The sequence below is a fragment of the Vombatus ursinus genome, unplaced genomic scaffold (genome assembly GCF_900497805.2).
Source record: "Vombatus ursinus unplaced genomic scaffold, bare-nosed wombat genome assembly UNPS02014789.1, whole genome shotgun sequence".
Lineage (NCBI taxonomy): Eukaryota > Metazoa > Chordata > Mammalia > Diprotodontia > Vombatidae > Vombatus > Vombatus ursinus.
Genome location: NW_020954567.1, coordinates 6986024 through 6998774, shown reverse-complemented (window position 1 = coordinate 6998774; position 12751 = coordinate 6986024). Strand labels below are relative to the sequence as shown.

The 12751-nt window shown below is 39.1% G+C and overlaps 1 protein-coding gene across 5 annotated transcripts in view; it reads right to left on the bottom strand.

Annotated features, from left to right (window-relative positions):
* Nucleotides 1-12751, bottom strand: part of DCAF6 (DDB1 and CUL4 associated factor 6) — a 161155-nt gene that overhangs the window by 16868 nt on the left and 131536 nt on the right. For 3 of the 5 annotated variants that reach the window (XM_027868425.1, XM_027868428.1, XM_027868429.1), the window contains 2 exons: nucleotides 9891-9977; nucleotides 9140-9455 (listed from right to left, as the gene is read on the bottom strand). In XM_027868425.1, coding sequence (XP_027724226.1) covers nucleotides 9140-9455; nucleotides 9891-9977 — 403 coding nt within the window. The remainder of the gene's footprint in view (nucleotides 1-9139; nucleotides 9456-9890; nucleotides 9978-12751) is intronic. The other 2 variants (XM_027868427.1, XM_027868430.1) reach the window with 1 other exon arrangement.

The window sequence follows — 12751 nt, the reverse complement described above, 5'->3', positions numbered from 1 at the left end:
ACACACACACACACACACACACACACACACACACACACACACTCAGCTGACAAATACTGACCAAGCACTTAATATATATGAAATGTGCTACATTTCACAAGGAAGTGTAAGATGTGATTCCCCGTATCTTACAATTTAACTGGGGGAGATGAGACTAGCCTGTGGCCTTAATAACAGCTATGTATGACCTCACTGGATCCTCATGGTAATTTTATGAGGCAGGCATCGGAGGCACAGCTACCTCCATTTTGCCACTGGGGAAAAAGCTAAGCCTAAAGGGGTTGAGTCACTCGCTCACGGTCACAAAGCAGTGGATGTGAGAAGTGGCTTGTGAGCTGAGGAGTCTCCTGCCCCTACGTCCAGCACTCTTTCCAGGAACTGACTCTGAAACATGGGGCTGGAGAGGCAGGAGCAGAGGGAGATCACTTCCAGCTTGGGTTATCAGGGAAGAGTTCATGGAAGAGATGGGATCTGAACTTTGAAGAAATGGGAGGATTTTGATAATGAGGGAAGGAAGGAAGGAAGGAATCCAAGTTCCTCATTCCCCATGACCACTTTTGGCTCTTATCCAGGGACAATCACTCAGCCATATCTATCTCCTCCTTAAGGTGGATTCCATCCTACTCAGATCCTTGTTGTTGTCACCTATAGCTGGCAAAAGGCCAGAGAGGAAGGTTTCCAATATATGTTCTAATTAAAAATCATTCCTTCTCATTCATGACGGATGAATGCAACATGATGAATATGGAAATGTTTCGCATGTCTTTACATGTATAATCAATATCATATTACTTGCTTTCTCAAAAGGAAAAGGAGAGGCAGGAGGGAGAGAATTTAGAACTCAAAATTTTTAAAAACAAATGTTAAAAATTTTTTAAATGTAATTGAGAAACATTTAACAAAATAAAAAAAGCATATAAAAAAAACCAGGTCCCTTTTTAGGACCCCTTGGCCTCATTTGATTTCCTGTATCCTAATTGAGAGTAATAAAATTCCACTTACCAACCAACGTTCTATGTTATACCTTTTGCTGATTCGGACTAGCCTCCAACTCATTTCTAATATTCTCTTTCACTTCTTAAATGTAAGAAGTGATCTCAAAGTAAAATCATGATGAATAAATAAATGACTCTGCACATTAGCTTACACTTCCTACTGATAATAAGGATTAGCACTTCACCAGAGGGAACTTTAGCATTTGGAGAAAAGTATTAATGAAAGGAAAAGAATGCTTAAGAAAATGGGAAATGGACAAATAGTAGGAGTAAATATTTCTGCTGTGTTCTCCAATTCTGGGAGGGTAAGTATTTGTGAGAGATCACTTTATTGTTATTGGAAGGATTAACTGTGATGTCAAATGGGAATATTTTCAGGACTACCTTCATTCATGAGAGCCAAAGGGGACAATATGTCAAGTGGACAGAGTATTAGATTTGGAAACAAGGGGCCTCTGTTCAAATCCTCTGAGACACTGGGCAAATCACTTAAACCCTATGGGCCTCAGTTTCCTCAAGTATAAAATGAGGGGGCTAGACGAACTTCGAGGGTCCCTTCTAGTTTTAAATTTTATCCTGTTCTTCAAGATCCTTTCATCTTGAAGCTAGATATCTGGTATCAACACTAACAGAGGGAAACAAAGGGCAAAGATGATCCAAAATAGAAAATAAGAATTTAGTTTTAGAATGTATTGTTATTTTTGGTAACAGGAGATTTATCTAATTATGTTTTACTTAATGAATATTAACATGAATTTGTACTTTCTGAACACATACCTAACTGATAGTAGGGAAAGCTAACCAGAAGTATGCTATAGATAGAAGCGAGAAATTGCCCTCAATCAGAAACTCATCATGGATAATCCACATGAGGACAATTAAGAATTAACTATTTTTGGGAGACTAACTGTAGTGTTTCTCTCTCTTTGATACTGTGCCTCCCTCTTGCGCTCAGGCTGGAAGCCACAGACAGGCCTGATCCCAAGACGGATCAGCAGAGAAGCCCCTCCTCTATTTTTTCAGCGGGCTCTTCCTTTGGCAGTCTGGTGGTCTTCAGCTCCCAGAAGCTCACCATGTTTGTGTCAGACTGCCCTACTGCAGCTCAGAACTCTCAAACACAAGGGATCCAACAACCTCAGCCTCCCCCAATAGCAGAGACTACAGGTAAGCGGCACCATGCCTGGCAATTGCAGTCTCTTTTAAAAGAAGATGGTAGCTATCTGTAAGCACGAGCTACTTGAAACTGGTTATTGGTTCATAATCATCTCTACATGTCTATTTTATTTTTCCTAAACTTCCTTGAAAACATCACAGCTCTTTCAGTTGGACTCTCTTCTGAGAATCCAGGAATCACAAGAAGACTAACAAGAAACCAGCGCTAACACGGTCTGCCCCATTGCTGGTAATCACAAAGCCACAACAAGCCATCTGTGGGAAATCAGTGAAGACCAAGCAACCCTAAAACCAGCATAAACAGATATGCAAACTGGCTTGGGGCTTTAGAACGCAGATTTTTATTTTGCAAACTCCAGCTTGTGGCTTATACTGTTATTCCTTCCCTTCCCCTTCTGTCTCACTTTCAATTTATAACCCACCTGACTTCTGCCTCTGTTCTGCTAAGGTAGAATTTATACTCAAACTAAGTTTTTGGAGGATGACTGAGAGGGATGGAAGTTCATTGGAAAGTACTATTTAAAAAAGCAAACAAACCTAAACAACAACAACATTAAATACTTGTTTGACAGACTTAACATAAGAGGGAAGTTTGAAGGAAGAAATTCAAGACTTGACATTATGGTATCCTAAAGTAATTAGCCATTTTTACCATTAGAAACAACTCTTTAGGGGCAGCTAAGTGGCGCAGCGGATAGAGCACCGGTTCTGGACTCAGGAGGACTTGAGTTCAAAGCCGACCTCAGACACTTGATACTTCCTATCTGTGTGACTCTGGGCAAGTCACTTAAACCCAACTGCTTCACTAAAAAAAACAAAACAAAACAAAACCAAAGAAACAACTCTTTAAAAAAAAACCACACACACACATACACACAGCCTATACAGAAATTATAAAATTTTGTTTTTGTCACTGATAAAGTAAATTATATATGTTTGAATGATGAATTCTGATACGTTACTTATCATTACTCAAAACCTAGTTTCAAAATTTAAAGGAAACAAAGTTTTTTTTTCAAATAAAAATTTTAAAAATAAGTATGCTGTTTTTCAAGAACATTTATTTCAAAGTTTCTCTTTCATTTGACATTCCAGAGAAGTTAACATTGGTTCTATCAGCACAAAATCATTTTTTTCATTCTATTCCCATGCAGTTCATGCAGCTAAATACAGATGGTAAAAGCAGCCTGTTTTATAAGGTAAAGCATTTAAAGTTCAGTCAGTTTAAACAAAGTATTAACTGTTAATAGGAAAGATGGTTAGCATGGAAAATAAGGACCTAGCAGATTCATCATAAGGAAGGAAGGAGGGAAAGAAGGAAGGAAGGTAGGAGGGAAAGAAGGAAGGAGGGAAAGAAGATATTGAATTACCTCATTATTCTATCACCTATTGCTGTTCCTCTGACATTAAATCTAGTGAAAGGAACACAAAATGAAATGACTAAAGTCATTCACAAACACCTCAAAGGGTCAAATCTTTAAATTAGTATAAGTCCTCCATTTGCTTGATCAATTACCTCATTCTAAAAAGACTGAAGTTTTCCCCTATGATTTGGAATAGTAAATAAGGAAGATGATATTTAAAAGTGTATGAGGAAACTAAGACATCGAGAATAACTGAGGTTGGCATGGAGGAAAAATGACTGGGCCTGGTCCTTCTATTCCTTTAAATAGCGCAGTCACAATAATAATGTGTGACCCCATTCCAAACTGTAAGGAAATGTAATGAGTCACCAATCTTCACAAAAAATGCTGATCTCAGCTAATTGGGTACATAAGAATTCAAGGACTTCATTCATCAGAGATAGACATGTTTGCAATGGATTTAAGTGTGTATTCACCTTTCTGAAAACATGCTCCACATCTGATTTTTGCTGTGTACAATTCTATGTAGCCCCCAGTCAATATCTAGCTCACCATCTACTGTTTGCTGCCTTTTTAGCTGTTAAACCACATGACCATCAATCATTATAAGAAACTTTAAAGATACGGTATCTTTTTGTAATGGTTTATATTTCTCTTTTTGATGTTGTTTACTTATTCCTTTTTTATTTTCCACTTATGAGGTCCCTTCCATGGACAGACTTATGAGAGACCAAATGCTGAATCAACATTTTAACATTTGGATTTCCAACAAGTGAGTGAGGTATTTCACTAGAGTGCATAACAAAGTTATTCTCTAAGATTTATTTAATTTACTGTAGAGAGTTTCAGGGACATATTTTTAGAGTTAATGGGAGCATTCCATTTAAAATCTCTATGTTAGTTGTTAAAGCCTTTTTTCTAAAACATTTTCTTCTCATGCTTGATCTCAGAAAAAAAATCTAGATCACATTTTCCTAATCAATTTGAAAGAATGAAAATTTGAATCTTACTTTACACTTTAAGTGGCTGTCCTAGTCTTGATGGCACACATACAAAACTGGTGCAAAATTTTGTTGTGAAAAAATGGCTTTGTTCTAAGTAATGTGAAGAGGCCTCAAAAAAGCTGGGATATTTCCATAGTCACTTAGAAATAGAAGCTTACAGAACAGAAATATGTAGCGGTGGGTAATTGTTCATGTTTATCAAAGCATACATCTTATTCCTTATGGACCTAAAGCATTCTGAATTCCAAATCAATCTCTGGATTCTATCTCTTGCAGGGTGCTGGGAGGAAGCTGTAAGACTCATGTGCTTTTACTGTGATTTTTCATCCAAATCTGGAAAGTTATACCTTGGAGAGGGTGTCTTGAAGTCTGCCAAATTAAATTATGGGAGTGGGAGCTTCTCAAAGAATAGCTTTGGAATCTTCTCTCCTTGGAAATAGAAACCCTTGAAGATTCTCAAACTGAATATAAACTTAGGAAGGTGTTTTCTTGCTTTTTCTCCCTTCAAGGCAGAATTTAAGACACCTGTTCCTATTAATTTTGAAAGGAAGCTGACTCACTGGGTTTCTCTGGAACAAAGACTTATAGCTGGAAGATATACATATCAGAAAGTGCTTGAGTATGTAGGTAATTCATATTTATAACAAGTGGTTTTGGGAAAGGGGAGAACTACAAAAACTGCTTCTGATGGAAATTATCAGAAGAAGGATATTTCACCATAACGTTAGTATTTTTTTTTTTTGCCCCTAGTGGAAAGCTTACAAGTTGCATCACTGAAAGAAATACCCATTAGGACAATATTATGGACCTTATGAAAGAAATATTCTAGTTGAACAGGTTTTAACATAGTTTAGAAGCTAAGGCTTATATTTAGTCTTAAAAAGAAACTGCTTGTCTAATGTCTGAATCCAAGTCTGCTTTTATAAATTTTGGCTCAGTTGATAGTAATGAATTGTGTAACTCAGAGGAAAACTTAAATTTTATTATAAAAGAAGCAGTGTCTCATGGTTGTACCAATCATTCCATCACCTCATATATGTGTACAGCTATGACTAGTTTCTTCTGTTTTTTTAAGTTTATGTTGCATATATCTAAAATGTATTTTACATTTATTTGTCCTGTATTCTTCCATTAATTTGTAAGTTTTTTGAGAGTTTTGCTGTTTTTCCTATTTATTATCTACCATTCTCTTATGTAAGCAATATAGTTTTGGAGCCTTAAACTGAGAGGGTGACCTGATACCAAAGATCAATCAGAAAGGCAATTCCCCACCTTCAGGGACTGGCTAAATTCTAGGTCAGCCTTGAATCTATCCCAGCACTTGTACATGAATTGAGAAATGAGGTGAGTCTGCTCAAGCATGGAATAATCCAAAATTGTCCCCAGTCTAGAGAATCACAGCAATAATGGACTGTCCAATATTGATGTGCCTTTCTGGAGAGGGGCCTAGGTGCCCCAGACTAGAGGTGTTATACACATTGAGTTTTCCTTAGATTAGTCCTGAACCCCCAAGGGAAGGCTTGAACATGAATGATAAATGGAAGAAGAGAATTTCCTGGAGCTGCTTGGTACTCACATGTAATCTAAATAGCTTTACAGCATGCAAAAATGAGGCGCTAAGCTCTTAATTATTTTTTGGAGAGGATTTCACTGGTATGGCAATGTGACATATAAAAAGCTTCATGCTAGCAATAATTAATAAAAGGGGTCAGTGACACCCTCAAATGCCAAAGACCCCTTATGGAATCCACTCAATGCTTATCTGCCCTTGGAAGAATGGGTGTTCCTGAGGGTGGCAATCAACTCTGGTCAACAAATAATAAGAATGAATATTGTAATGAGGGGTGGGCTTATTCTAATGAGAGTCTGGGGGAACTTGACTCTGATCACTCAGTTTTGGTCAAAGAGACTAATCTATACTCATAACACCCTCCTTAGGGTAATCTAGACAAAAGGGTAATCCACTTTTGCCCAGGCCTATCTGAGTAACACAATGGGCCACAACCCATCAATTCACCTAAACTAAAATTTCCTTACCTTTTGAACAGCTCTGAGTTTTCCCTCTCATTATCAGCCCGGCATTTCCAAAGCTGTCTGAACAACTTATGGGGGCTGATTTCTGAATGCGGAAGTGGAAAAGGGAAAAACCTTAGTTCCAATTCAGTAACTGGTTATTAATATGAGAGAAATAATCTTGCTCTCAGCAGTGAGGGAGGGTAGAAGTTCTCCCCACACACTTGGCACCTAGCTGGAAGCTTAAAAGCTCAGGGGACGTGTTGGGAAGGGGCAAGAGGCGAGACTAGCACCCAGGTCTGACTACCATGGCAGCCTCACCAGACTACTTTTAGATGTCCGACTCCAATATTAAGAGATCAGTATTTACTGGCCACACAGTGCTGAGCAAATCATGTAACTTCTTAGTGCCTAAACATCCCCATCTACAAAAATAAGAAGACCTGACTTAGCCTAAGTGTTAGAAGTTCTAGCAAGATATTAAAATGTGATTTTTTGCAAGCAGAGGTTTGAGAGTCAGAAGATCTGGATATTTCAGCCCTTGGCTTTGTCTTTTCTAATATATACATACATACAAACATTTACATACAAGTATGTATACATATACATAGATATATGTATATGTGAGTATACATGTGTATATATACTTGTGTGTATACACACATATACACACTTGCTGCGTAAACATGGAAAAGTCTGATCTCTCTGGGACTGTTTCTTTAAAATGTGGGTGTTGGATTACATGGTCTCCATGGTCCCTTCTAGCTTTAAAGTTCCACGATTCTATGACTTTTACCTGTCAGGAAGACACTTATTAAAAAAACCCAAAATCTTAGTAGATATATACCACATTCTACCATAAATGCCATATTTAAATTCTGTTTTTGCCATAATCTTATTATCAGTCCTTGGCCATCGGTATCAATGACCATTTGATAAATGAAAACTATGTGATATATACAGAAGCAGTTAAGTGTGGTCAAAAGAATGGTGGGCTAGGAACCCAAAGACCTGTTTTCTGTGCAACCTCAGGTAAGTCACTTAACCTCTTGGGGCCTGTTTCCTCACCTGTAAAATGAGAGGGCTGGACACAATGGTCCTTAAGACATATTTCCACGCTAAGATCTAAAGATTTGATGCTATTATTAGATGACCTCTCTGACTGCCTGATTTTCTATTTTACTTAAATTAATCATATTATAGAATCTGTTTCTCTAACTTGGTCTTTAGAAACCGTCAATTTTTCTTAAAAAAATGAATTTCAGTTTTAGTCTTTGTACCTCAGAACCTCCTCTGATGGCAAATAGGTTTTAAGAAAGGCCTAAATATGAAAAGAAAAGGTAACTGCTGTTTCTCTACAAGAGTGGCAATGTGGGTGCTAAGAGCCAGTGAGAGGCTATAAGAAGACAAGATGATGAGTAATCTGCCTAGGCCTGACCATGGGGAAAGAGAACTTGCTTTGTATGAAAAAATGTGATGCTCTCTCCAGCCGGACCTTATCCTACCGTGACTAAAGGGAAGCCAGAATTCTTTTCCTCTTAGGAATCTCCAAGGTAAATACTGTAGGATGTCATCTGGAACTTGGGTTCATGGTGCCTCTGCCCTAACTTGTTTCCACGGCTCTTCCATTCTGGAGCCTCAAGATGTCTACTAAGTAGTAAGATGAAATGGATTAAGAGCTCAATGACAGCTCACTTTTTTCATTACATGTTGAGTTAAGAGTCTAAATATTTTGCTCAACAGGAGGCTCCTCCTAGACATTTGAAACGATGAAATGAAATTTCACTGCTGCTAAACTACAACCTGAAAGATAAAACATGGTTCTGTGAGAAAGAAAGGGGAGAGAAACGTTGGCTTGAATGGTGTTATCTGCAGAAACTTTTTCCAGATGAGCAAGATAATGACAAATTCAAATGGTCTATCAAATACAGAATGAGAACAAAACAAGTTCTTTCAAAAACTTAACCTTCCGATCCCATTAAATTAGCAGGTGAGGAGCTGTGAAAAGGGACTGCAGTAATTTCATTCCTTCTTTACAAGGTTTCAGTTAATGAGCACTGTTTCCCCTGCTTCTAAATTGAGCCACTGGGTTCAGCAGGAACTAGAGATAAAAATACTGCTACTCAAACAGAAAAATACATCCAAGCCTCCTCAATTAATAGTCACTACAGGAGTGGTATAAATGTGGTGACAGATGTTTTCTACAAAGCTGGCTACTCCATGTGTAACTTGTGAGCTAAATATAAACTTGGTGTTCTTAATAGCCAACCCTCTGCCACAGTCTACCTTTGGCTTCCTGCCTCTCTAAATTTAGACCCAGGCTCATTGTTAGAGTTCTGCATCAATGAGAAAATTCTACTCACCTCTTAAAGATGTTTCCTCAAAGAATACGGTATGTAAATCATTTTTAGTTTTAAAAAGAATATGAACATATTTGTTAATCAGGCCATCTGTACGCTCTTGGGAAAAGCAAGTCAAGTGTCCAAAAGTTTAGGCCTCTCTTCTGCAACAATCTTAGAAGATCTATCTTGTTTCAAACAATGGCCTATGAGTGATACGCATTATAAACAAAACTGAAGCGCTTACTGACCTATGCCCTGGTCCTGTTCGATATCTTGCACCTGGGATTAGGACCGGTTCATCGTCACTGTCATCAGTTTCTTGGAAAGTGGAGCCCCGAGTCAAAGTTTCTTCATGAATAAGCGGCCCTGTGGGTTCAGCCTGGGCCTGAGGCTCATCATGTGTGCCCTCTGCATGGGCAGCTCCCTCCAGGCTAGGCTGCTCTGAAGGGTCCTGCTCCTGACATTTTTCCTCTGGAGAAGATTCTTCTGGAACTTTGCAAGAGTTGCCAAGGTTGGGGTCATTCTTTTCTTCTGAGTGGCATCCCAGAGGCTCAGAGACTGTATCTGATTGTGATCAGAAAATGATGTGTGATCAGTCAATCAGTTTCAGCTATCATTTATCATGTAACTTGTTTCCAAAGTTGTCATGGTGATGGAAAATGAAGATTTACTTTGTTTCCAGAAAGTGCTACTATAAATACTTTTGTATATACATGGCCATTCCCTCTTATCTTTTAACCCTCATGGGGTGTATGCCAATTAGTGACATCAATGGGTCAAAGGGTAAACATCATTTAATTACTTATCTATTATGATTATCTGAAAATGAACACATTTTCCATCACTGTGAGTCTTCCTTTTTGAAGAGAAGAAAAGCAGTTAATCTATCTATCCTGAAATATTCTTGAAAAGTACTTCTGGTTTCAAAAATACTTGTACTAATTACAGTTTTCATTGCCCATCTCAGGGCAATTGTCTAAAAAGACCAAAGTAGCTCACCTGTCTCTGTGGGACTCTGAACTGTTTCTTCTGAGTACCTGCACTCCTGAGTCTTTGTGGTCTCCTCTGTTGACTCTTCAGGAGCTGCTGGAATGGAAACATTTCACCATTAATTTGTAAGCAGTTTATAAAAGCAGGCCCCAACTTATCAAATCTCTGAATCTTGCCTTTCTGAAGGTTTATCCTCCATAAATTCCTATCCCAATTTTGATTTTTTTCTTTTTCTTTATGCTTAAAGCAACTAGTTTTAAGTAACATTTTATTCCCTTTAGTACATGTGCAATTATATTAAGACCACTAAACTTTACCTAATACTGGTTCAGTGACCAGGAGGCTTTATTTCAGTTGCTTATCCGGGGGAGTGGGGGGCGAGGGGTGGGGGAGAAGTCTTTTGGGTTCTTAGATGGACATTTGCTCACCAGTCAGTTGTCTTCGGTGATTCTCAAATTCTCATGTGCCTATTCAATGAAGTCTCCCACTCCTAGGGAATGGTTACGGTTTCTTCCTTCGAGTTGCCTTGTATTTATTTATCCGAGTGTGTTCTGGGGACAGATTGTATTCCCGCTCCCTCTCCTTCACCTCTAATTCCTCCATAAAACATAAGCTCTGTAAGGCTGAGGCTGGCTTCGTTTTTGTCTCTGCATCACAAAAAACTAACATCGTATCTTGTAGACACTTAATGTGTGTTATGTTGAATTGGTTGGATGTTCTTGGGAAGTTTTATATTGTCATATACACCCTGCCAACTAGCTAGAAATGGGATCCTGAGTAATGTTCATTTAAACATAGGCCATCCCAAAATTTAAAGCTACTTCTTGGTGTTGTTCAGTCATTCAGTTGTGTTTGACTCTTTGGGACCCTGTGGACCATAGCACACCAATACTGACCATGAGGTTTTCTTGGCAAAGATACTGGAGTGGTTTGCTATTTCCTTCTCCAGTAAATTAAGGCAAACAGACATTATGTGACTTTCCCAGGGTCACACTGTTATTAAGTGTCTGAGGCCAGATTTGAACTCAGGTCTTCCCGATTCCAGGCCCAGAGCTTTATACACTAAGCCCCAATTTTTACAGCACCCAGTATTTCCAGATGGTCTTCCAACCAAATCCTAAGCAGGCTCAACATTTCTTAGCTTCTGAGATCACATGAGATCAGAGGCATTCATCAGGGTGGTATGGCAGTGGAGCTATTAAAGCTCATTAAAACAGCATTAACACTTTGGGGACATCTTGGATTCTAGAAAAGGGCCCAGAAAAAAAATAAAATCTTAAGTAGCTTTCCATAGTAGCCTTCTCCAGATGTCGAATAAGCCGGTAAGTATTCTAGTTCTGATTCTGTCCTTTAGAAGCTATGTGACCTTCAGCAAATCACAGGGCATCTCTAAGCCCCAGTTTTCACCTCGTCAGTCTTAAATTTCTCAAAGGGTCATTGAGAAGCTCAAATAAGACGTCTATAAAAGCACTTTGAAGATGAGACCTGAAAAAAACAGCTCAGTCTCCTCCACCCTTCCAGAGTTCTCCTTCTCCTCCCTCCCCCACTGTCCCATATTTTCCTTCCTTTTCTTTGCCAAGCACCTTGAAAAAGCCATCTATACTTGGGTCTCCTCCTGTTCTTTCACTCACTTTTCTGACCTCACCACTCAATGAAATGGCTCCTTCCAAAGTTATCAGTGATGTTCCTGCCCAGTCTTTCCTCCCGGATGCCCTTCTCTCCTGCTTTTCCTTGTACCTGTCTGATCATTAGTCTCTCCTGCTGATTCATGATCCATACCCTACCACTCCACTTCGGAAGTCACACAAGGCTTTCTCCTGTGCCCACGTCTCTTCTCTCTCTACATTCTGCTGGTGACCTGATAAGCTCCCATGGGTTCAATTATCAATCCTACACAAGTGACTTCTAACTCTATCTGTCCAATGCTAATCTCTGTCCTGGGTTCCACTCACATATTACCAACCCTTATTACATATTTCAAACTCTGCTACTCTCCTCTCATATAGTGACCACTCTGTTTTAGGGTCTCATCACCTCTTGCCTGGCCTATTGCAATGGCCTCCTTCTTGGTCTCTCCCCTCTCAAATCTATCCTCCACACAGCTGGCAAGCCTGTATTCCTAAAGCATAAGCCTGACCATCTTATTCCCTGGCTCAGTAACCTCCAGTGGCCCCCATTACCTTCAGGATAAAATAAGAATTCTAGTTTGGCATTTAGAGCCCTTTATAACCTGGTTCCAAATGACATCTCTAGGCTTACCACATGCCCCTTTCACACTCCACTGGATGGCTTACTGTTTGTTCCCTACACCCAACATTCCACCCCCCATCTCCATGACTGACACACTCCCTCTTGAGCCCTACCTCTCGCAATCCTAACTGCCTTCAAAGCTCAACTCAAATGCCACCTCCTACAGGAGAACTGTTCTATTCCCCTCCTTCCCTGGGTGCTGTTACCTTCCCCCTAAATTACATTTGTTTTGTATATACCTGAAGGAAGTGAATGAATGAACAAGCACTTATTAAGTACTGACTATGGCCAAGCACTGGGGGCACTAACAGAAAAGGCCAGATAATCCTTGTTATCAAGGAGCAATCCACGTGTTGTTTCTCTTGATAAAACACAAGCAGTTTCAATTTTGTCTTTGTGTCTCCCAAATCTAGCACAGTACATAGCAGGTACTTAACAAATCCTTGATGATTGGTTGGCTGGAGTACCACTGGTAACTTAAGAGTCAATGGGAAACATTAGGAGGTTCTGGTTGTTCTAGTTCCTCATTAACTTGAATGCTACAATCACAGACATTTTTCAAAAGAAATGCACACATTTAAGTCATCAGTGAATATATGGTAGCAACAGTCAATAACTCT